Below are 26,431 nucleotides of genomic sequence, written 5' to 3'. Positions count from 1 at the left end.
TTGCAAACGATGGGGGACGGAAAACTGCCGAGAAGACCATTTGGCCCCATGTCCTCAATCAACAACTAAAAGACACCAGCTACAGAGTGGTGACATGGCGAGGTGAGGCAGACACTGAGTGGCAGAGTCAGCCAGGATTCCTCCAGAGCCGACATCTGGCATGAAAGATGGGCTCTGTCAACTGGGACACCAGGGTTTAAATTCATTCACGTAGGTGTCTGTAGGTTCTCTTTCATTCAATATGTCCCAAATCTTAAGTGAGCACATAAACTAAAAAAAAAACCAAAAACATTTAGAATAGTCTTTTAAATCATATGGTGCATATACATCATTATGTGTGTGTAGCTATATTCTCTATTAATGAGTGAAAGTATGCATCACTTATACCTAGTAGCTTCTATTTTTAAAAGCTGAATTACTGTTTATTTCGGTATTGTTGTATTCCATCAAAGAAGATCAAGGGCTAAATACACTCTAGGTAGGGGAACAGCCTTAAAGGGAAAGTGTTGTTGTTCTCTAAGCATAGAAGAGTTCAAAGGATTTTTTAAAAGATATATATAATATTGTAAATTAAATATATTTATATATTATTTATGTATAATTATATATACTAATGTATATAATCTGGGAAATTGTATTCACTCAGGAAATCTTAAGAGTCTGTTCTGTATTAAATTGCATTTCCCAGGAATATTTTGAAATCTTAACCCCGGTGCCTGAAAATATGACTTTCATAAGAAGAAAAGGAATTTTCTTTTGTAATGTTGATGTTGTACCCATGTAGGGTGAATCCTAGACTTAATAACTTCTGAGTTCTAAGAAGAGCCAATTAGATACCTGTAAAGATGGAAGACAAGTTACATGGTCTATAAATCAAGACATTCAAAGAATTTCAGGATACTACAAGCTAAAAGTGCCCTGGTAGACTGTCGGGTAAGCATTTGATTGGTAACCAAAGAGTTGGAGGTTCATATCCACCAGTAATACCTTGGGAGAAAGAAGAGGCTGTCTGCTTCCATAGAGATGAACAGCCTTGGAAACCTTGTACAGGGTCTCTGTCAGCTGGAATCAACATGATGTCAAGGGGACAGAAGTTAAGGAAAAAATTTTAAGACAAAGAAACACCATGCCCCCACCCTAACCCCACCCAGACCCATACCAGAAATTCAGACATATAGTCTTCTGAACTAAGAGGGGTCTGGGTGGGTGGGTGGTCTATTATTTAAACCCACATACTTGTATTTCTGTGAACAGTAGCACTAGGCATCTTTGGTTGTAACTATAGGACTTACCAAACAACTATAGTCGCAAGAACCACATTCTTTGCATAGTTCATAACACTCATTGCTTTTGATGGTAATGATGGGCCTTTGGTCAAGGCTCCATAATTAGTCATCGACTACATTCAACAGTTGTCAATTTAGGATAAAAGTCACTGAAGTGATGTTAGCTACTACTGATGTCTTCTTATGCAGGCAGAAGCAGATTACTTTAAATACTCTAATGCTTGCATTGGCCTGAACCCTGCAGACCAGGGTGGACTTTCTTGGTTATAATACAATCAGTATTGTGAAGTCAAAGGCATATGATGATTTTCATTGTGCATGTACCAAAGGTTGTCATCAATGCCACCATCTCTTGTCAACAATGAGCTTAAACATCACCCCATCAGAAGGTTGGCATGGGCCTAGGCAGAGTTTTAGTCAGTTGGACACAGGGTTGGCATGAGTCTGAACTGATTCAAAGGCATCTAACCACACCATTTCTTATGAGGTGTTTGAGCATCAAGTTGAATGGTGATCCTCAACCTAAAAAAAATTCACATTCTGGCTGTAGCATAGGATAAAGCTATCATGCTGGGACTAAGAAAGCTTGCTGATGTGAGTTCTAAAAGGCACCAGGAAAAGCACATTATCCATTGTTTCAGCAAGAGGGCACCATTAAAAAATAACAATGCCGTTTAAAAAGCTGGGCTCTGGAAAGCCCAAATTTTGAAGCCTCAACTTCAAAATGTGCCAAACATTCACTTTGGGAGGAAGGGTGGGGGTGGGGGTGGGAGCAACAGGGATATGGAGGAAGAGGAAGTAGTAAAGGTCAAGACAGAAGGGGTAGGAGTACACAATGCAAAGTGATTTTTACGTAGACACTCCAAGTCCACAAACCGCTAACTGACAGGACATTGGCATGGCAGGTCAGGAGGGAAGCCAAATGCCCTGGATACCTTGGCAACCACATCACAGCTAGCTTCAGATTAAGTGGCACTGGCCGCTTGAACCAGGCGGGTTCAAAAGGAAGCTCATGAAAAAATGGAATCAAAAGATAAGGATTTTTTCTGCAAATATTTTGAAATCTCTTTATATGAGATCGAATAGTAAATATTTACTTGATACTTGGGGATGGGGGTGAAGATTCAACTTCCTGAAGATGATATTGAAAGGTCCATCATCTAGGAACCATTGATGGTGACCCTTCATTTTGCTTCGGTCTCTGGCTCTCCCTAAAACCCATATAATAATATAAACTGGAGACTTAAGGGATGGTTGTCACATTATCAAGGACTTCATACTCTTCAATGGACATTTCTGGTGGAGTACCTGTAAATGATGGAATCTAGAAAAAAAACCCCAAGATATGATGGTCCACATACACTCCACACCTTCCCCTGTCCACGCTTACCAATACAGGGGTTAAGGTGCATGCAGTCACAACACAGGCACTTTACTGATACTCATGATGGGAATATCATTATGGGAACATTAGCACACTTCCCAATTAATAATGTATTCGTATGTGTTCATGACATTGGGCTGTTATCTGACTGCTGTGGTTTTCATGTCATCCATGGATCTGAGGCATAGTTTCTATCCTTAGGAGAACAATATGAGCTGAATTTTCATGAGTAAAGTTGGCAACTTGCAAGAGGCTTCCCACTTGTGGCTAGCAATCCCAGCTAAAAAATTTCTTTTCCTCATTGTTACTGAAAGATGGGTTAGAATGAGGTATAGTTTGTTCAGTTAGCAACAGAGACATATCTGGAGTATGGCAGCACTGGCCCTGGGCACTGCTTCAGTGTATGTGAGAGTGCGTGAGTGTATGAGAGAGAGAGTGTGTGCCAATGAGCAGTTTTTATTCATCATCACAGTTTCCATGGCTAGTTGGGAAGATCACTCAGCAATTTAGAACTAATTACCGTAGGCACTATTTTCCATAGCTGGGTCGCTGGCTAGCAGCCATCTTTGGAACAGTTATGATATACCAGCCATGACGCGAGACCAAATGCAGGCTTTACTTCATAGCTGATTGTCTAGTGAAGCATCTCTGTGATTTAGAAATAAAACAACTGTCTTTCTATCATCTATAAGCAATGCACCAAGCAAAGTTGCTTTCTAGATACCAGTGGTTGTTTCAAACAATCCTATCATGTGGTTTTCGAGGCTGCTGATTGTAGATACAACATGAATGAGTTAAGGTGTTTAATCTTTGAAGATATCACGATAAAAAATTTTAGGCCTCGGTTTCTATGACACGTTCTACCCTTATTTACCTTTGCATGCTAGTTGTAAAAAGTGTACCACAGATATTAAATTGCTGATGACTTCCTCCCATCTGACCTCCTTCAATGGGACTTGGATTAGAACTGTAACAGAGGGCTGCTCACACAAGGTGGGGAGAACTTGGAGATCATTGCCTGGTGCTACCAACCGAAGGAAAGTAAGTATTCCGTTTGTACAAGACAGTGTTGCTCCTGGGGAAACATCCAACATTGGTGTGTAAAGCCATAGGGTTGAGGTTTGCAAAAACAGATCTCACTCTGGTGCTCACACTCTGATAGGCATCCATTGTCACATGAGGAATACTGGCAAGTTTCAAATCATATTACATACGAGGAAGGAGGCAAAGCAAGATTCCTTACACCACCATGCTTTTGAAATGGAACAGGCTTAGACCCCCAAAGGGTCTGACTTACTCCCCTTTAGATGCCTAGTTTGTCTTCAGTTCCGCTGTAAACACTGAGGAGAACAATAAACACCAACCACTGCAGGGTAATGAGGGTTCAGGCTGATCATCTACTTGCATGAACAGTTCATGGGAAAGTTTCTCTCGATCTGTTCTGCGGTACCAGTGTCTGCGAATGTCCATCCCTGCGAGAGACCCAAAGAGTCCCTGAGGACAAAATTAAGGGTAGAGAACATCTGACCTCAATCATGGGCGTCACTATAAGAAATGCATAACACATGGCCCACAGTGCACCAGCAGGGATCTCGAGGTAAACCCAGATGGCGGATGGCAGTCATTAAGTTGGACATCTGGATTTTAGTGGCTCCAGAACTGGATTATTCTCACACGAAATCTGTCTATGAGAAACTCAGCCCATCTTCAGTAATGGTTCTGAGAATTTGAATCTAATCTTTATTTAGCGCCTAGCAATATATTTTCACACACACAAGCTGCCTCTTGTGGGGTAGTAAGTTTCCCAAAAGCAAACACTAAAACAGAAAGCATGATTTTGGGTTTTCATGGTTCTGGCCAAGCTGATTCTCTATTGTTTAGTCTCAAAAAGAGTCAAGGAGAATGTGGTTAGGGGTCTGGGTTGTCTTCCAGTGTCTGATAGTATCTACAGATGTACAGAATTCAGAAGCCTATTTTTTAAAACGTTCAGGTTCATTTTCCTCGATGAATTGCAGCATGCTAATGGATACTCATCATATGCAAGCAAAATTATGTCAGTTTCCAAACTGTGATCACCTAACAACTACACAGAGTCGCTCGGAGGGATGACATACCTGCACAGAGGACTCAACTTTTAGGAGGGTACCAAATTAAAGAATGGCATTTCAATTCTTAAAATCACAAGGTTAAGACTGGTAACACAGACAGAGAGGTTTCTCTTTTTTTAACTGATTGAGTGTTGGCACATTATAATAATTATTGACTGAACAATTAATAAAGTAATTAGTGCTGAGGAAATGTATGATGGCAAGATTACAAAGGGTGGGATGATAACTCCTTGCTTAACAGTGGGAAGGTTTTTCGAACAGAGAGCAGTAGGTGAAAAAAATGGGTTTGTAAATTTGTATCATCTGCTTAAAAACAGTTATCAACATAGCCAAGTGGTACAAATTAAAAGTCAAGTAATTAAAGACACTGGAAACACACTTTGGGGGGGTGTTGCTTACTCATTTTACTAGGTTTTGTTATTTATGCAAGACTTGGAATATTTCATGATTTTTATTACTTCAATATTTCAAATGGGACCTATCACACTATTCAGTAAATAAGTACTCTTTGAGGAAAAAAGAGTACATTCTTTGACACATGATAGAGTGTAATATTTAAATCAATTTATTTTCTGACAAGAAATTAACAGAAGTTCTTGACTAGATTTAGTGAAGAATTTTGGAACTGGAGAAATTCTCATAGATTTTTGTTTAGTCAATGGTGGTAGTTACATAATCTCCTGTCAACTTGCAGATATTAAGAGTGAAGAGGTGAAGTTTAGCCTGTCAATCAGGTCAGCCTGATGATGCATCCTATGGGCGTGGCCTTCTCATAAGGATTCTGGGAACTTCCTCTCTTTCTTCCTGGAAGTGAGACAGACTCTCTTCACCTTCCTGTTGAGAAACCACACACTTGGAGAGCTGGAGGAGCCATGTGGGGACCCAAGTCAGCGTTGAGATGCTTCCACTACCCTTTCACCCACCACAAGACTTTCCACCCACTGGCCATTGATCTTCCTGCATTCAGTGTCATTGCATGTGCTGTGTGAGTCTGAAGAGGAATTTATAGACTAATATCAGACTTAGGGATTTGATCTGGACTGGGCTGGGCTTGTTTTGTCAATACGCAATTGCTCTGTGATAAAAAGCTCTGTCTTACACATTTATGAGTGTGTGTAAGAGAATCCCTGGATCTGATAGTCTAGTTAACCAGGACTAACACACCAATTCTTGGGCAAATAAGGGAGTGTGAAGAGGTTAATTAATTCCAAGTCAATGTTTTATAACATCAGTTATGCTTAAAATGTAAAATTTAAAAAGACTAAGAAAAATTCCATATGGCTATTGGTTATCCATTTTAGGGACAGAGAGAGAGGTATGCCAGGAATGTGGTGGTAGAGGGTGAGGGAAACTGGATGAGACTAAGCATTTAGGAGTCATCACATCAAGCTCTTCTTAATAACCATGCCACCGTCTGTCCATATGACTTTGAAACATAGCAGATGCTGAGATAATGGTACAGACCGGGGAAAAAAATTGTATTCAAATGGTGACGCAGAACCAATGCCCCAAATCAGGTTACATCCTAGTTCTTAGGATGTCAGGAAAAATAAATTACAACTTGGTTTAAAAGCAGCCTAGACTCTTTAGACAATGAAAGAGTAGTCCTGTCTTTCAAACCCAAGAAGAGCTATGCCTGGAGGTCCTGATTTAATTAGGTTACCTAATGAGTAGGTGGGGAGTTATGATTAATAGTCTGTTAGAAGGAACAAGGGGGGAGTGAATTTTAGTAGCAAATTAAATGTCCTCGAAATCTGCTTACAGCCCTTTACTTGAGTGAACCTGGGGATTGGAGTCACCTGAGAAACGACACCTGGAAACCAAATCATTGTCTTGGTTCAATTCTGGAAGCGAGACTAAAACTCTGAGAACACTGTAATCAAATGGAACTTTAACTGGATCGCGTGGGGCGCTTATTGTCACACAGGTGGCTGCTCCCCCAACCATCATTTCTGAATCAGCAGGTCTATGGCTGGCTGGCAGAGTTGTAGTTTCACCAGGTCCCAAGTGTGGCTGCTGAGGGTCTTGGGACCACGCTTTAGAAATAGATCCTTGACGGTACATAATGCAAAAGGCTACGCATCGTCCTCACAAAGCCTTTGAGTGATCTTCAACGGACTCTAACTGGTTGGGTTACATGCAGTTAAAAAAAAAAGATGACCACCAGTTAATTTGGAACATTCAAACTAACCTCACAAAAGACTTCGCCAATGGGAAAAAAAAAAAAAAAACCACACCAAAAAAACAAAAAACGGGAACTCTTTCCATGGTCCACGCTGGCTTTATTGGCTGTGGTCTTAGTCAAAGCACAGAATGAACCATGGCCAGCCGACAGCATGAGGTCTCTCAAGCCTGCAGCTGTTGGGAGGAGGCTGCCCTGCCAGTGATTCCAGGCAGGAAGGAAGTGGCTCCTTAGAACGGATGGATCTATTTTACTCAGCCCAGGGAAAGAGAAAAAAAAAAAAAACAGGGCAAAAACCCTAGGTTTCTCTAATCCTTTCTCAACCTCAAGCTCCCTCCTGTTCCTGACACTCTTAGATGGTTCCCCTGCCTCAGGGCTCTTTGACCTCTTGGGACAACTTGAGGTTCATGGTGACGAGAAGTTTTCATAATGCTAAGTCATAAATGGAGCCGGTCTCTTCCCTTACTGCAAACTTGGTGATAGCAAAAACAATCCAACGGTGACAGGCAGGCATACATCGCCCAGACTGACACCTATCTGAAGAGAGGCCCCTTTGCATCCTGATCCGAACTACCAGCAAGCAATCCATTTAGCGTTATTGCAACTTTCAGCAGAAATCTGGCTTTCCAGTGCAGACCAAGGACAGCAAGACGGCACAGTGCTCCTTTCCAAGACCCTGAACCAGATGCAGGGAGACCAAAGTCTTTTTTTTTTAAGTAAACAATCTAAAATGTGTGTTGTTGAAGGCAAACCCACTTCCCGTGTTCATATCCTTTTACAGAACTCCTGCCATCCTTCATTCCCTTATCCAGCTAAGTGCTCAGCAACAATAGACAAACAAAATCTAAACTCCTATTACTGCAACCCGAGGGATAACACAGAATAAGAGTTGCGTAGCATGATCTGTTAAAAGCTGGATTCAAGAGCTAAAACCAAGAAAAGGAAAAACTTGCAAAGGGGTATTAGAAATGTAGGTTTAAGTCCTATGCACAACTGGTAAAATGGTGATATAAATATGCTCTCCTGATAGAAGAGGAATATATGAATGCTGTATGGAAATAATAGCTGTGAAACCTCAGGATTCCTTGATAAAGCTGAAGAATAATCATCTTGTTTTACCAAGAGGAACCATTTCTGGCTGGTAAACAACCGGCCTGAGAAAATAACGAGGACATTTCGTATATTCATCTCACTTTTTATGCTTGCCAGCGCCTCGGTGTCTTGAAAGAACGCAGATATTCACAGCGCAAATGAGCCTGACGCAGGTCCACAGATTTGCTCAAATAACAACCACAGAGCTGCTTCGAAAATTGCCTGATGAGATGACTGCAGGACCCAGGGAAGGAAATGAAAGCGAGGCGTTGCCAGAGAGGAAACAGTCCCAAGATTTGAAGGACCAAGGGAGACGCATGATCAAAATGTGCATTTTCACCCTGTGGACCAAGGGTGTTGGTCTTTCAAAAGCCATCTTAGTGAGATTCATAAGTACATTACCTGATTTGTAATAAATAAACTGAAATAAATTCTGAGGCGATAATCAGATTGCCTTTATGAAAAAACAAACAAGCATTTTATCAAAGCATGAAGTCAGAACTTAAAGGAGGCCATCAATTAATTATGGGCTAACTAGTGAGCATCAAATACTAGCTCTTTGCCCTTAGAATAAGATCTTTTGCATTTAAATGTTAACATTTGAATTGCTGACAGTTAAAAAATATTCCTAGTAAGTTTGTCAAATATAAATATATATATTCAAACCTCGTCTTTTATTTCCACTAAAGCATATAATAGAGATGACACAGAACTCTTAATAGTTAAGGATCCATGTTAACATTTGCTTTTATTTACAACAAAACAAACAAATGAGTGGAAAGGTCATGGGACTGTATAGAAAGATAAATGGGCTATAGGAAGTCATGGCTTCTCAATCATCTTTAAATGCTGTTGAGGGTCCAGGATCTGCCACTTTGAGAAAACCAGAGCATCCGTCCTAGAGAACACATCTCACTGCATTCCCATTGATCGGGACTCCTAGCGACCCTACAGGACAGATTGCAACTGCCCTTCTGAGTTACCAAGACTTCACATCTTTACAGGAGTCGACAGCCTCAGCCTTCTCCTGTAGAAGAGCTGGTGTATCCAAAATGCTGCCTGTGTGGTTAGTTAGCAGCTCCATGCCTAACCCACTGTGGCAGCAAATCTGTAGCTTCAGCTTTTTAAACCATGGAAAACTATCGTTAGGAGCACAGGTGATCCGCGCTGCGTGTCTCTCCTTGAGTGATAGCAGTAATTTCATTTTTCACGGCCTCGATGCTAAGGCATACAGGTCCACATTTTGAAATAGGAAGCTCATCAGATGATGCAAGTATATGGTTTCAACTCAATTGTCTTCCCGAAAGGGCACAAACATGTTGCTGTTTAGCGTTCAGTTTATCCTGCAGCAAGCCAGGCCACAAGTGGCACATGACTTTGCACCCAAATCTAGCCCTGGAAATATTCCTGGGGGTTCAGTAGAGAAGATTAGTCAGGTGACACTAAAATTCTGTACGAATTCTGAAATACAGGTGTGGCAAGCTCAGAGTTTGGTCTCTCTGTGGGGATAGTAAGGGAATAGACTTCAGAGGTTACCAGTAGGGCTGGTCTATTGATGACATGGGTTGTCTTTGAGTCAGACAGGACATATGCATAGGCATGTATACAACAGGAGACCCAAGAGAGGCCAGCATTTGAAGGCCGGTCTGTTTTTTCCAGAGAAGACTGGCTTATACTGCTACTAATCAAAAACCAGGGAGAATTCTCTGACATTGTTTGGACTTGGAACTGAAAGTTCTGATTCCAGGTGTATTTCTCCCAGCTGTAAATTGGATGTGTTGTGTTTTACAAAGAGATGAGACTAAATGGCATTTTTCTTGGTTTGAATTTTTGTTTTCTCAAACAGGGATACGTTGCTTGGTTATTATTGCTAAACCTTCGAGAATTTAAAAGTTAAAATATGTAAATTATTTTTCTATCATACATTGGTGCCTGAAATGCTTTTAAATAGAAACTTTTTCCAAATTTATTTTCCAGCTTTATTTTCCTGGTTTCGTTTTGATCCAAGAAAACCAGATGCTTTCGTGAGGACAGCTTCCTAACTTGAAGGCCACAGAAATCACGAACTTTCTGTTGGAAGTTGAGAGAAAACCCTGGCCTCGTTTGTTCAGAGAGGTGGTATAAAGATCTTGGAAAAGGAACAACTTCTAAAATGACCGACCGCTCACATTCTTGACTGCCATAGGGTGTATTTACTTCAGCACAAATCTGAAGCAAACCCACTGGAGGTTTTTTTTTTTTTTATGTCTCAAAAAAAAGTGGGGAGGGTTTCTAAGTAAACATACCATTTCATTATATGTAACATTTTCATCCCATTTAATCTAATGAACGCTCTTTAACGATGAGTCAATATATATTAGGAAAAATGTAACAGGATTATTGTGAATCTCTAAGGAACACCAGGAGCAGATGACCCAAGAAGCAAGTTAGGCGTGGCTGTACTCATCCTTAACAATCTCTAGTGAACAATGTCACATGGGCTTCACCATACCTTTGATGCAGTACAGGAATCCTGCTGGTACAATGAGTACAGTGCTTAGCAAACCAACCCAAAGGTTGGCCATCAAACCTATAAGCCCCTCCACAGGAGAAAGATGCTTCCACAAAGACCCAACGCCTGGGAGACTCTAGGTCTTCTGCATCCTGTAAGGTTGCTGTCAGTCACAATCAACTCAAGAGCACGGAGTGTTGATGAATGAAATACTATGAAAACAAGTGAAATATTGATGACAGACTGGGTAAGCACAAATAGGCCAGGGCTTACCTTGCTAATTGGCTATCCATCTCCTATCTAGGGGGGATACATTTGAGAAGAGATTTTGATTCTGTAAGAAGGTGCTGTGGGTTTGAGAGAGACAGGTGTTAGCCAGATCTACAAAAAGAGTCTTTGATGTGGTTAAAACAATGTGAAATTGCTCCTTACAGATTAGTAAATAAACACAAGTAAGCCCGCGCCTACTGGGTAGTTTGACATTGGACACCACAGAATTGAGGTTCAAAATAGAACGATGGATTTGTTACAGTTGAAAGAAATAAGGAAAAATGGACTCTTTCCTAGGAAGTAGGTAGGCAATTTTATCCATGCAACCTTTAAATCAAAATGCCACAAACACAGTTATTTTATGAAGCTATTGACTTGATTGTTTTATTCGTAAAGATATATAGTAAAATGGTAACAGTAAAAAGAAAAGCAGACAGGATGCATAAGATTCATATATTGTTTTGACTTTCTTTCTGAAAGGCACTAACCTGTTGCTATGTTTGGAATCTAGTTACAAAACCAATTGGTTTTCAGGCCACACCTAGTCGAGGAAATACTATGACTTTCGCTAATGGGAAAAACGTTCAGCCAGGTCTCCCTCAGTTGCATTTCTCCTCTCTGTGGCCTTCAGACATTCCAATGGAAGTTTAGTGTGTTGAGGGAGAAAGATGGCCAGAAAAATCAAAATCACAAAACCAAAGAGGCCAATCTTCAAAGGAAGTCTTGAACCAGATGCAGGACAGAATGACATTTCTCCTGCACCAGGTCCCAGTGCTCCACGTAAGATGGCTGCTAACCAGCCACAACACAAATAAGGTTGATAACCATATCATGGAGGCTATCCTGCCAAAGGAGGGAGCAAAGGAAAAATGGTGATGGCTTTGAAATGCATAAATCAACTTATTAGTGTGTCCTTAATATTCCCGTGGATTTTCCATTCAAGCATAGTGAGACTGTGAGAGAGAAGACAAATCCTCAGAGGAGACAGGTCGCTGGATTAACGTCCATGTAAACAGAGGGCCAAGGGATTTTGACAAAATTGCTGCTCACAAGAACACTGACTTTTGCCTTTGAAGTTCTTGTGTGTTCCATGTTTAAAGTCAAATGCCTTCATTCATCCAACAGTCCAAGAAATTGAATAGCAGGACACAGTGGTTTTATTTATTTTTCAGATTTAAAGGTCTTCTAAAAGATTTCCTCCCTAGTCAGTTATAAAATCACAAGAGACTATGTTTTCAAGGATTTCCCAAGTCCATAAGATGCATTCCCTGAAACTTTCAAGTCTACCTAGTGTTGATAATAGTCACAGAGGCTGTAGTAACAGATGCAGGACATTTCTACTAATTCATAAAGGAAAATCTATTTACCTACCTTTGGTCCTTAGGTTTCAAACAAAATCTGTTGTTTTCTTCTGTTAGTTATTTATCCAAGGAGATAAATATACTATGCAGTGGCCCGAAATACCAATGGAGACATTGCAGTAATTTCTCAAAATACCACCTATTCTTCTAGAGTGCTATAGAGTATGAGAGATGCGACCACTGGGGCCTGCTCTTTCGAACTGTGCTCCACCTACTAAGGCCCCAGAACGCCCACTGGCACATTCACAGCTCTGAGAACTCCCGTTTCGAGTACTACCTAGTGCCAGACAAACGCTGGAACATGGCACCTGTTTTTGTCTCCTCTCTCAGCCTCCTGCCACCGGCCCCCCCAACACCCAGCATATTTATTATCTGGCATACAGTGGAACTCAATAAAAGGTATTTGGAATGGATACATGGGAACATGCACCGATGGTCCCTAGAGGTTATGGAGGCTACGCCCAAGCTCTCTATGCTTGTACATGATTTTTCATATAAAGCATCCCTATCTTTGGTTGGAATCGTTATATTCAATTTTATGGAAGGAGAGCCATTTTCTTCTTTTGTAATTCAAATCTACCCAGCCAGAAAAAAATATCCTGCGAGGGGATCTTTATAAAACGGGAGAAATCTAACAAGCAGGCCTACTTGAACAAAAACAGTGATGCACCGCGGCAAAGGTACTACTGCTTTATTGTCCTTGTCTGCGTGCAGAGCCTTCCCACCACAGGAGTCAACTCCTGGATAGTTATCATTGCTTCGCACTTTCTATAAAATCGTCTCCAGGGCTCAGCCAGTATGTGGAAGGCATAAGTTCTTAAAAATACTTGCAGCTTGAGAAAAACTGGGGTTCTGAAGCAGAAACACAGCACCAAACCACACAAGCATTCCCGCAGAGCGAGTCTTGTGGACACAGGAGTTTGGGATGATGATTCTGTTCTGAGTTAGCCAAAGATGGTCCTGGGCATGACCGAAATGATCACAGCGGTGGATTTGGCCCCCAAAAGATAAATAAATCAATCATGCTATGAATTCTTTATAGTCCATTGCAATCCAGGGATCATTTATCAATTCTTTATTGACACTAAAAATGGCTGATTAGAAAACAATTTCAAACACTGAACTTAGTAACATACTTTTGAGATGATGAATGTAAAAATCCTGAGTATTTATAAAGTGGACTAATACTATATGCATATCTCCACGACATGTTATAACACATGATAATTTATTAGGGAGAGAGCATTTTAAAAACCTACTTTATAGTAAATGTCCCTGACTCTAAAGTGCTGGCAACTTTCACCTCAAGGGGAACTCATTTTCCTCCTCTTTACCCAGTCATTTTTTTAAAGACCTCAATTATACATCCACATTTTGGTCAAGAAAATGTGACCTGACCACACCTGAAAAAAGAAAAATACCAACTGAAAACTATTACTTTCTCTGCTGTTGCAAGTTGCCGATAAGTTAGTGGCTTGGCATCCAGCCAATATTAGTTGGATCGGTTTAATGTATACTATCCATAAAGACCAGCCACTTTATAATTGTAGTCACTGGTTAGCGCATTCTGAAGCTGCAGGTGAGTCTGCAAGATAACCGGGGCCGAATTGTGGCAAACAGACCTTCTGTAATTCTTAAAACGCTAATGCCAGGCCACTAATTAGATTTTGCTTCTTTTGTTCTCAGACTCCTCCTTTTTGGATTGTGGACTTCTCTCGTTCATTGTTAAACTTGGGGGGTCTTCCTTGATTGAAGCTGAATCCAGAGAAACAGTTCTCTTGGCAAATGCTGGTGAGGTAAGAAGAAAGACAAAAACAAACAGATGAATATACACCCTCAGCAGAAATAAACAACCAACCACCGTTCGGAATACAATGAATGACCTATGGTGCGCAGCTAGTTTTCGATAATTAAAATTCTCTTGGACTAGTAGCCCTTCAATGCAGAAAAAAATGCAAGGAGCATACTCTATTGTCAAAAACACTTTAAAGCTTTTGGGAAAGAGTCTCTATGAGTTGAAGATGTATTTGCCACTACAATATGTTAAAAGCAACACACATATGCACACACAGGATGTTAAGAAAAGAGCTCAGGAGCTTCTCTTTTATAGAAGACTCCGTTACACAGAGAGAAACCGAGGCTGGATCTGGAAATGCAGGTGTCCTGTTTTTGTTGACTACCTTTCACTTCTCCTCTGAGGTCAGATGCCTATAGCCACCTGCTGGTGTGCAATCTTCCCTCCCAATTTTGACGTGCTAAAGTCAGTCCATCTCTTAGGCTTCTTGGTCTGCTCAGTTTCTGAACCTTGGAGTGCTCTTGACCTTCACCCTGCCTGTTCCAGCTATCCAATTTAAGAGTAAGTTCTGATGATTGCCCATTGCAAAGTCACCCGAGGCTTTCTGCTTCTCATCACGCCTCCCTTGCCCTCATCCTGGCCCAAGCCACTGGTCTTCCCTCCCTGCTGGCACTCTTGGCCCCCGGTGGTCTCTTCTCCCCACGCCTGGCAGAGTCATCTTCTCAAAGGTCAACCACTTATGCCCCTCCTGACCTGTATCTCAGGTCTCACTTCCCAGCACTCATCACTTGCTCCTCACCCCTCACTCATTCTTGCCTCTCAAGCAGACCCAGCCCTTTTCCTCTATAGCATCTTTATCCTTTCTGCTACCTCTAACAGGGGTTCTTCCCATCCTATTTTAATTGGCAGGTTCTCCTCCTCACTCAGGCTTGGTCACATCCTCTGAATGACCAGTCTAAAGTAGTGGCCCTGTTCCAGCCATCCTCTACCATTTCACCTTTGCAGCACCAATCACCAATTTAAATTCTTTTCTTTGGAGCTTATCTACTGCTATGAATCCATGTGACTTTGTCTGCCTTGCTCACTGCAACTACACCCAGAGCCATGTACATGGACTCTTACCCATTGCTTGGGCAATGGAACAGGTTGAAGGGCTTTTGGAGGTGTGGTCACTTGGTATTTTCTAGCTGCCTCATCAAGCTGAAAGGACTGACATTTACTTAGCCAGTTCAAAATCCCTGAAATATTTTAACACGAAATAAGCCTATAAAATGAGAGCGATGGATCTTTGTAATAAGTTCCCCCTTTCCAACCCTTTCTCCCTCCACCCTCCCAGTATCGCCAATCACACCACTGGTCCTGAAGGGATCATACGCCCTGGATGCCCTGTGTTTCCAGTTCCTATCTGTACCAGTGTACATCCCCTGGTCTAGCCAGATTTGTAAGGTAGAATTGAGATCATGATAGTCGGGGTGTGGGGGAGGAAGCATTTAGGAATTAGAGGAAAGTTGTATGTTTCACCGTTGCTACATCGCACCCTGACTGGCTCATCTCCTCCCCGAGACCCTTCTGTAAGGGGATGTCCAGTGGCCTAAATGGGCGTTGGGTCTCCACTCTGCATTCCCCCCCTCATTCACAATGATATGATATTTTGTTCTGATGATGCCTGATACCTGATCCCTTTGACACCTTGTGATTGCACAGGCTGGTGTGCTTCTTCCATGTTGTTTCTGAGCTAGATGGCTGCTTGTTTACCTTCAAGCCTTTAAGACCCCAGATGCTATATCTTTTGATAGCTGGGCACCATCAGCTTTCTTCACCACATTTGCTTATGCACCCGCTTTGGCTTCAGCGATTGTGTTGGGAAGGTGAGCATCATAGAATGTCAATTTAATAGAAGAAAGTATTCTTGCATTGAGGGAGTACTTGAGTGGAGGCCCAATGTCCTTCTGCTACCTAATACTAAACCTATACATATATGCACATAGATCTATTTCCCCATCTTCATATATAAATATATTTACATATGTACATCAAGCTGACCAGACATCCTGCTTTTGGCAGGACAGTCTCACTTTTTGGCATTTTAAAAAAGTCCCGATTTTTGGAAAGAATGCACAATAAGCTAGGGAACGGTCTATTTGGTCCATATAGACCAAAATTTTAATCAAGAATCCCCCCTCATCCCCTTCCCCACCCCAGTCAATGGTGTCCCGCTTTAAATCTGGTCACCTTAATGTACATGCCTTTATCTAGAACTCTTTAAATGCCCTTTGCCTCCTAGCTCTTTCCTCCATTTCCTCTGACTTTCCTCTTGTCCCACTATCATGCTCAGTCTTCATTTCAGTTTCAGTAATTCCTCTTGGTTACATTACCCTTGATCACACTCTCCACCCTGGAGGATGGACAACAGAAAAGTGGGTGAAGGGCCACGTCAGACAGGGCAAGATGTGACAAAATAATAATTTATAAATTATCAAGGATTCATGAGTGAGCGGGGAGCGGGGAGGGAGGGGAAAAATGAGGAGCTGATGCCAGGGGCTTAAGTGGAGAGCAAATGTTTTGAGAATGATGAGGGCAGTGAATGTACAAATGTGCTTTACACAATTGATGTATGCATGCATTGTGATCAGAGTTGTATGAACCCTTAATAAAATGATTAAAAACAATCAGAGTGATGGAAAGATGATGCTGTCATGGAATATACAAATCCTTGAGTGGACAAGAAGCAATTATCTTATCACTACCCCAATGTTTTAGTTGCCATAAGTCTTGGCACCATATCCTGTAAGTTTGAGGGCAGACTACACACGAGTGTCTGTCTATTCACAGTTGGCTCGGTGGACACTGAAGTATGCCATTGAACTTAAAATAGTATGCTATTCTTGGTATGGGTAAATTATTTTTCATCTGAGGAACCTGAACTCCAACTAAAGGTACCTTTCAGCAATTTGAGAGCACTAATGGCTCTCTCTCTAGCATCGTAAACCGAGATTAGGCGATTAGACATGCAGAATTGTTTTAGCAACTTTGCAAGAACATGCTTTCCTAAAATGATTGAGTTAAACTAATTTGCAAAATTCACTTGTCAGATGCCTACAGTAATCCTTGGATATGTTTTCTTTTTTCCCCCTAACTTGTAAAATCATAGTCCTTCTTTTTTGAGATAAACAAACAAATTTCAAAAAAAACAACCAACCACTTTGATTTTTAGAACTATTTTAGATTTAGGGGAAATTACAATTTGTGTTTATTTTTAAAATGTAAGAGACACCAAACTTCGAAAACATGCAATATTTTCATCTCAAAAGGCTCAAGATTTCAGACTCCAACAGACTTCACTGCAGTCCAGCCGGCCCAGGCCCCGTGAGTCCAGGCCCTGTCCTGGAGTTGTGCTCCTTTAGCCTAAAAGAAGCTATACATGGAGACTAGTGGTCAGTCACTACTTATAAAAAGTGAAAATGACAGTTTCAAAAGCTGATATTATAAGGCTCTCTTACTAAGCCCCCACTGTCTATGGGCCGAAGTCAATAGGATCCAAGTCTTCTAGCAGAGTGGCCTGAATCACGGCCATCACGGCCAGGCAGCCAGGATAAATTTGGTAGTGATCGTGGCTCTAAATAATGGATTTCTTGTTTCTATTTCCAATGGCAATATAAACTTACAATTTATACATTTCTTTCCTCCTTCCTGGCAGAAGGAATCTACCTTTTCTTGACTCGACCTGAACTACATAAGCCTGACATAAATTACTGTTTAAAATAAACTTTTATTAATGCTGGATCATTTCAGGACCACAAATTATGCAGCCTTTTCCCATTTCCTTTGTGTTTTCCATGGTCGGTGACTCTACATCTTATTTTGGTGCCCGTTGAACAGGGCATCCAAGTCAGCAGAATGAAGGCTCTGGCATCTTCGCATGGACAAAAGGGCATCCCCCAGTTCAAGCCTCGACTGGAGGAGGAGGGTGCTTGGTTGTTCATGCTCAGAAACTCAGGTCTTCCTTGGGACCTATGGGTCTCTCCTTGCCAATTCACCAGGTCGCCACCATGGTAAACTCTAAATGAGAAAGTGAACTTTTGCCAGTCAGAAATTCAAGTAGGACTTATTCTGTAAAAGAAAAGTTTTCAGCCAAAGAATACCAGTGGGTTATTTGGTACAAAATAATAAAAACAGGAATCTCTTTGCCCCATCCCTCCCAAGTCCTGCACCCCTGAGCCAGCCACAGTCCACTTCTTGAGTTATATTTTCTATCTTTACTCCAGTTCTTTTAAAAAAATGTGTCATCACGAGGTGTCGAAGGGATCACTGAAGACAAATGGGTGCATAAGCAAATGTGACAAAGAAAGCTGATGGTGCCCGGCTATCAAAAAGTATAGCATCTGGGGTCTTAAAGGCTTGAAGGTAATCAAGTGGCCATTAAGCTCAGAAGCAACAAAGCCCACATGGAAGAAGCACACCAGCCTATGTGATAACGAGGTGTCAAAGGGATTAGGTATCAGGCATCATCAGAACAAAAAATCTTACCATAGTGAATGATGGGGGGAGTGCGGAGTGGAGACCCAAAGCCTATTAGTAGGCCACTGGAGATCCCCTTGCCGAGGGGTCACGGGGAGGAGACAAGCCAGTCAGGGGGTGATGTAGCAACAATGAAAAATACAACTTTCCTCTAGTTCCTATGTTTCCTCCCCACTCCCACTATCATGATATGAATTCTACCTTACAAGTCTGGCTAGACCAGAGGATGTACACTGGTACAAATAGGAACTGGAAATACAGGGAATCCTGGGCGGATGATCCCTTCAGGACCAGTGGTGTGAGTGGTGATACTGGGAGGGTAGAGGGAGAGTGGGTTGGAAAGAGGGAAACGATTACAAGGAACTATATGTGACCTCCTCCCTGGGGGACGGACAACCGAAAAGTGGGTGAAGGGAGATGTCGGACAGGGCAAGATATGACAAACTAATAATTTATAAATTATCAAGGGCTCATGAGGGAGGGGGGAGCGGGGAGAGAGGAAAAATGAGGACCTAATGCCGGGGGCTTAAGTGGAGAGGAAATGTTTTGAGAATGATGAGGGCAATGAATGTACAAATGAGCTTTAAACAATTGATGTGTGTATGGATTGTGATAAGAGTTGTATGAGCCCCTAATAAAATGATTTTAAAAAATGCTCATATTGTTATTTATCATTTTTAGAGACTATCTATCCATGCCCACACAATTCTCCTCCTGTCCTCCCAGTATAGTTACATCTGAACTTTTAGTTAACAGGGGGTGTTGATATTATATTATTACTGTATACATCAATATGGCTCCCACAATCCTACAAGTGTACTATGACCACTGCTTCCTTTCTTCCTCTTTACACCCACGTAGGGGCCAAGGTGGCATAGGGGTTAAGTGTTGGGCTACTAACCACAGGGTCAGCAGTTTGAAACTGCCAGCCACTCCTGGGAGGGAGACAAGGCTTTCTGCCCTCATAAATATCATCTCTGAAATCCGCGGGGCAGTTCTACTTTGTCCTCTAGGGGCTCTGAGTTGGACTTGACTCAGTGGCAGTGAGGTTTTTTTTAGGTTATTAATCAACCCATGTTTTGAAGTTGTTGGATTTTGTTTCCATTTGCTGCACCCCCACCTCCCCACCCCAAAATTTCCCCATAAGTGTTTCTTAGGGCCCAGTCAGGTATGCCATGTAGCTATGGTGGTTTTTCAGAGTGCTCACATTTACTTTATTGTCTGTCAGTATTTTGAGTATTTTTGTCCCCCTCCCACAAACTGACTGGAACATTTAGCCAAATTTTCTAGTGGAATTTCTCGGACCTTCCTTCAATCATTGAGAACTGAAGCTTCAGAGTGGATGAAAAGGGCCCACATAATAGGCAGCAAGGGAAATCCTATGAAGCCCATTGAGATTGTTAAGGTTTATTGTGCCAACCTGGCCGATAAACACATGTGGGGTTAATTGAAGGGCGGAGAGATAAATAGCTCGGTGAACCTCGCCATTCTAGGTCTCTTGCTTTCTGATGTTTGGACCAGGGTGCAGCTACCTTAGCCAGTTCCCTGCTTCAGCTGGCAAGGCTCACTTCTTGCAAGACATCCCTGAGGAGAAGGCACATGGACCTAGCCAGAAGCAGCCCTGGGTGCTGGAGCAGCCATGTGGAGACCCCTGCCGGTGCTGAGATGCTTACACGCTCACTGCTTCGGCTTTCCTCCTGCAGTCGGCATCATTGCGGCTGCTTTGGGAGATGGAGGAGGACTTTCTAGATTGGTGTCGGACATATGGGCTAATGTTGGATTTAGGGGCTTAGGCAGCACTGGGTTGGGATGTTTTCTTAATGTACACTTAACCTTTATATAAAACTCTCTCTTATACATATGAGTTTCTGTGGATTTCTTTCCCTAGTTTATCCGGACTAATATACCCATCATCATAAAAAACCACTGGGATTAAAAAGAAGTCCCTTAAAGATTCCAGAGAAGGGTAGGAAGGGAACAGGAACCGGACATTACATAAAGCTTTGCAACAGCCACAATGGATTTTGGAGGATAATGGGAAGATGGCAATGGGTAGAAAACTATTTTCAACCTAAAACGCTAGAGCTAAACTCTCAAGCTTCTGTGGGTAGAAAACATTCACTTCCAGAAATACAAAATCTGAAAATATTTCCCTGTCCTTTAGGAAAGAAGTAGCCTTAAAGGAGGCAGGAAGTAGGCAACCGATACCAGAAACAGAATGAAGAGATATCTCAGATGGCAATTGGACAGCAGCTATTTGCTGGCTGGCTATCTCTAGTATGGACACTGCTGGTCCTCTGTTCTGTCCTTTCTTCATTCTTGCATCTCTTGGTAATCAGGTATTGTCCCTCACGGATTGATCTTATGAATAATTTTTTTCTCTCTTATTGTCCAACTCCTAGATGGATCTTATGAATTTATTTGTTCTCTTTGATTGTCCAATTATTCTGACCTTTTCTTCTACTTTTACTGGGATTCCCTCAACTTTTGTTCTGACCATTCTCTTTTTATCTTCCTCCTGGCAATTATAAGGATTCCTGGTGGTACAGTGGGTTAAGCATTGGAGGGGACCAACCACAGGGTTGGCAGTTCAAATCTACCAGCTATTCTGTATGAGAATGAGAAAGCTGCTGTTCCTGTAAATAAATGTGACATTGGAAACCCTCAGGGCATTTCTATTCTATCCGATGGGGTCATTCTGAGTTAGAATGGACTCAAAAGTAGTGAGTTTTGTTTTATGGCAATTATATTAATTTTTTTTCCTTTTTCATAGAACCATGCTCCTATTTAATGGAGCCAATGTTTCTCTTACATGTCTAAGGGAATTAATGGTAATTTTAAAAAAGTTTTTGTTGGTGGTGTTGTTCCTTGTATTTAGGGAGCATTTACGGTGGGTTACATTTTTTTTCTTTGGGGGGTCTGATCTCTCTTTTTTAGTTTGGGAGGTTTAAAGAGAGACTGAAAAGAAGTTATAGAACAGTTTCCCCAACTAAACGGAATTGTCCAGAGTTGATCCTATTTTTTCCATCTTCTAATACTCCACATTATGAAAAAGGAACAGAAAATCCAAGGGTTATCAGAAAAGCAAATAAGAGTAAATAAGACTTTAAGAAAGACATAAATTAAATCACTTAAAAATGATTAGTGATAAGGAAGCAATGAGATTCAATTTTTAAAATGTTATCCTTAAAAATGTATCCAAAGAAGAATAATAAGTCATAAGGTTGCTTCCTTGAGTTAATAGAGAGTTATGATTTTATGTGACATTATCTGGCCAGATTTTACAATATAAATTGTAACAGGTATTTTTTAAAATCTAAAATTATGTTCTCACATACCTCTTCCTACTCTTATTTAACTTGATTTGCTGCTAAACCCACTGGTGACTTTATGTAGGGAGCTTACGGCTTGCTGTGAGGAGTAGATTCTAATGAAGAGTAATGACCACAGCTGCTCATAAAATGCTACCGAATGGAAAGCTGAGTACAGTTTTTTATTCACTACCTACCACATTATTAAATAAAATTCAAACACTTTTATGTTTTCCCCTGACGTCCTCTAACCACTTCCTTCTCGGTGCCTTGCTAGGAGACATACTGACCATCCTGAATAGTCACAGACCTCCTGTCAGGGTGCGATGTTCCTATAGGAGTCCTGGCTGTGTCACGAGATGGAACATCTGGCATCGACAGTGCTAAATCCGGCCCTCCCCTCCTATTTCCCTAGGCCCTCTGGTTTACCAGGCCTGGAGATAATTTTTCATAGCTTAATGTGAAAGGTAAAAAATGTGATCTACATGCATATCCTAGTCTAAGGTCCCATAACCATCCTGAAGAATGATCTGGCAGGTGAAGAGCACCTACCAGATTAGAATAGCAGAGTGCTTATGCAGACACAAAACTACTGGTCAAACAATGGGGGCAGGAAAGAGAAAATGCTTAGCTTTCGGAATAAAATAATCATGGTATAATGAAAATCAAGCCATTTATCAAAAAGTGATAAATATTTATTGAATGAATCCATGAATATAGATCAGCAAAAATGAAACTTATCACTCTTGGATTTGACCTACTTCTTGTAGCTTATTTTGGTACTTTATTTAATAGCAACCTACTATTTTAAATGGCCGGATTATACAATTTAATGTATAAGCTTTTCAGGGCTGGGGCCAACTCAAGAGATACTTATCCAAGTAAGAATCCATTTGAGCTTCAAAGGCTTGGACAAAAGTGGACTTTGAAATAAAAAAAAAACCATACATACATCCATCTAATATTAATTGACCTCTTACTGTGTGTGCAGAACTATTAATATATGAGCAAACAGTGGAGAACATCCTGGACATTGTTCCTGTCCTCTGGATTACACTTTGGGGCTGAGAATCAAAACCACCCACGTGACAAATCACTCCCCAAACTAATGCAACCAGAAGGCCTTGAAAGAAAAAATACAGCTCCTACCAGAAACTCCATTTAAAATGGTAAATCCAGCTACAGCAAAGCTGAAACCTGATGAGCGAGGACAACAAGGGGAGGACTCACACCGTGTCATTCCTTATGATATTTTATCACAAATACTGAGCATGCACAGAGTGAAATCTAGACAACAGTAGCCTCATTCACTTCACAAGATGCCTGAACAGTTCTAGGCAGATCTTTTTCACTTTGGGATGATTTGGATGTTGTTATGATAATACCGGGCTTCCTGTATCTTTCATCCAGCATGACTAGGAATCACCAAACAAACAAGAAAATGCTTCGTTAAGATTTTTGCTTCAGCTGATTTATTTTAAATTCTCTTGAATGAATTCCATGTGATTTTTAGTAAATTGTGCACTATTACAAAGGCATTTAGAGGTCTTATTTGTAAAAAGGTGGAACTTCAAAAAATTCATGGAAAAATTCCATGATTTTTTAATTCCACTTCCCCTCAAACTTTTTTGAAGGCCCCCCCTTGTGTAATTCACAATGAATCCCCCCCCCACCCGCCAAAACTCACAATATGAACGTTACTACCATCCACTGACCATGTGCATAATTTTTTCCATGAGTTGCACTTTCTGAAACCCAATTAGAAAATTGGTGCTGGGCTTCATTACTTACAGTTCAAGTGTGAAAATCGTGGACTAGACAGGAAGCTTCCGTGGTCCTGCCAAGAGAATGAGTGATCTAACCCATGAGCGTGAGAACTTTCAGGAACAAGTTTGTCATCCTAAGGGAGAGAGCATGGGGTTTTGATTCAGTGGTTATAAAATGTAAGAGCCAGGATTCACTTAAATGTACTAAAATGGAAACCAAAGATTAATATACAAGCCATGTTGCCATGAACAATTCAATACACATAAAACCCTGTAAAAATTAATTATGTGCGTAGTTAAAAAAAAAGCACCACAGAGGAAGACGAAGATGAAAAAGAAGAAGTGGAAATCACTCACGGCCACAGCAGTATGACATCTTTTTTCCCGTCACTCTATTCTATGTACAAAATTTGAAAACAAGGCTTAAAAAGCTGTGTTCTTAATGTATTTGCATTCATAATGTAAGTATTTTTGAAACCATATTATCATCCTCATGTTGAGATGAAGGTCTCCTCATGTACAATGTGGGGGGCACCCTATACTTTACCCAACGGTCACCTTACCAGATGTTAGGGCAGATTATGGTATTTTACTGCTAAGAATAACAATAAGCGAAATATCTTTAAATAGTATATGTTCTCTATATTATAATTATTTCTTATAACAAATATCTATCAGTGGATATACACGCCAGTAAAAACAATTCAATGTTTAATACATTTAGCTCGAGTTGTTCCATAATGGTGATACTAATCCTCTTACTCAAGGATCCCTGTTGACATAGCAGGCTATGCACTGAGTTGTTAACCACAAGGCCAGTGGTTCAAATCCACTGGCACTCCATGGGAGAAAGATGAGGCTGTCTGCTCCTAAAATTTAAACTCTCAGAAACCAAAAGGGGGCAGTTGTACTTTATCCTGTAGTACCACCATTATTTGAAATCTACTCAATAGTAGTGAGGTTTTTTACTTTGTTTGCTTCATCGTCTTTTGCATTCAACAAATATTTAATACACTGACCAAGGGGAGGGGGGGCCGGGGGGCGGGGGTGCGGGAAGAACATGGAAAAGGTTTCTCTTCTCCAAGCTTAAATGGGGATTAAAACTTTCACATATTATTACATAGATTTAAAAAGGTATCTTAATATATTTTTTATATATAGTAAAATTATTATTTTCTTCCTAATGGCTATTTTCTAATTATTTAATGGACTTCTTTTTATCTTTCTTTCACTCACTCAATAATTAATTCAATAATGATTTGTTGGGGACAGAGTATATGATAGGCAAAGAACAAACGCGACACTGTGGTAATGGTGAACACAGCCCTAGCTTCCCTTGTGAAACCTTTGGGTCGGCAGGAGAGAAAGGCAATAAACCAATAAGGCATACAACATACAGTTTAAATAACTTTGATAAGAATGGGAAATAATAGGAAAAAAATCACACTCAGAGTGCAGTCCAGAGAAGGCCTTCCTGGTAGGTGATAAAGATTGAAATGTGAATAGTGTTGTTGGGTGCCCTCAAGACGGCGCTGACCCACAGTGGAACGACACACTGCACCATCCTCACAATTGTTCCTATGCCCGAACCCACTGATGCAGCTACTGTGGCAGTCCATCTGGTAAGGGCCTTCCTCTTTTTCACCGCCCCTCCACCTTGCCAAACAGAATGTTGTTCTCTAGGGACTGGTCTTTCCTGACAATATGTCCTAAATATGTAAGACAGTCTTGCCATCCTTGCATCTAAGGAGCAGTCTGGCCTTACTTCTTATAAAACAGATCAATTTGTCGTTTTAGTGGTCCATGCTAATCACAAGATTTTTCTCCAGCACCACAATTCAATGCATCTACCATTCTCTACCATTTCACCTTTGAGCACCAATCGCCAATTTAAATTATTTACTTTGGGGGCTTATTTACCACTATAAGTCCAAGTCTTGTGCAGGAAATCTACCTAATGTAATGCATCTTTTGGCCTCTCACCTGCTGCTTCCATGAGCATTGATTGTGCATCCAAGCAAGACAAAATCCTTGACAACTTCAACCTTTTCTCCATTTATCATGATGTTACCTATTGTTCTAGTTGTGAGGATTTGGGTCTGCCTGACATTGAGTTGTCATCCACACTGAAAGCTATTGTTGATCTTCATCAGCAAGTGTTTCAGGTCGTCCTCACTTTCGGCAAGCAAGGTGGTGTCATCTGCATACTGCATGTTGTTAATAAGCCTTCCTCCAATCCTGATGCCACACTCTTCTCTGCTTCACCTTCACCTTCCTGTGGAAGAGCCACACCCAGAAAGCTGAGGAGCCACGTAGAGACCCATGTCACTGCTGAGATGCTTCCATTGCCATTGGATCCACAAGACTTTGCACCCACCAGTCTTGAGCTTCCTGCATTTTGCATCATTACATGTGACTCGGTGAGTCTGAAGAAGGATTTTGGGACTAGTATTGGACATATTGGCTAACATCGGACTTATGGATTTGATCTGCACTGGGCTGGAATCTTTTCTTAAAATACAATTACTCTGATCTAAAACTCTCTCTTACGCATACATGAGTGTCTCTGGATTTGCGTTTCCAGTCAAACTGGCCTAACACATATGGTTATCTGTGAATTAGTTGTATTCTCTGTAAGTAATATATGTTTATATTTTATCTCTTTGTTATATGTGAATGTATACAAATGTAAGAGAAAGGTAAAAACAAATGATATATGTTCATAGAAGAAGAACTTATTGTGAGATAAACATACGGACATAATCCTTAGATGATGAAAGATCAACTTTCAGGTATCAAAAGGGAGTTAAGGTCTATTTAAATGAAGGCTCTGAGGATTTTAACCAATCAATATTTAATTCTCACTA

The 26,431-nt window shown here is 41.0% G+C and overlaps 1 protein-coding gene across 1 annotated transcript in view; it reads right to left on the bottom strand.

Annotated features, from left to right (window-relative positions):
• Window positions 1-13,182: 13,182 nt before the first annotated feature.
• Window positions 13,183-26,431, bottom strand: part of CEP128 (centrosomal protein 128) — a 446,899-nt gene continuing 433,650 nt past the window's right edge. The window contains exons 23-24 of the mRNA XM_030884984.2: window positions 23,590-23,698; window positions 13,183-13,962 (exon numbers count right to left, since the gene is read on the bottom strand). Coding sequence (XP_030740844.1) covers window positions 13,835-13,962; window positions 23,590-23,698 — 237 coding nt within the window. The 3' untranslated portion in view covers window positions 13,183-13,834. The remainder of the gene's footprint in view (window positions 13,963-23,589; window positions 23,699-26,431) is intronic.

The sequence above is a fragment of the Echinops telfairi genome, unplaced genomic scaffold (assembly GCF_000313985.2).
Source record: "Echinops telfairi isolate 266 unplaced genomic scaffold, ASM31398v2 ScPeMD7_18;HRSCAF=68, whole genome shotgun sequence".
Lineage (NCBI taxonomy): Eukaryota > Metazoa > Chordata > Mammalia > Afrosoricida > Tenrecidae > Echinops > Echinops telfairi.
Note: the sequence above shows the minus strand (reverse complement) of the source record. Positions and strands in the feature narration are given on the sequence as shown.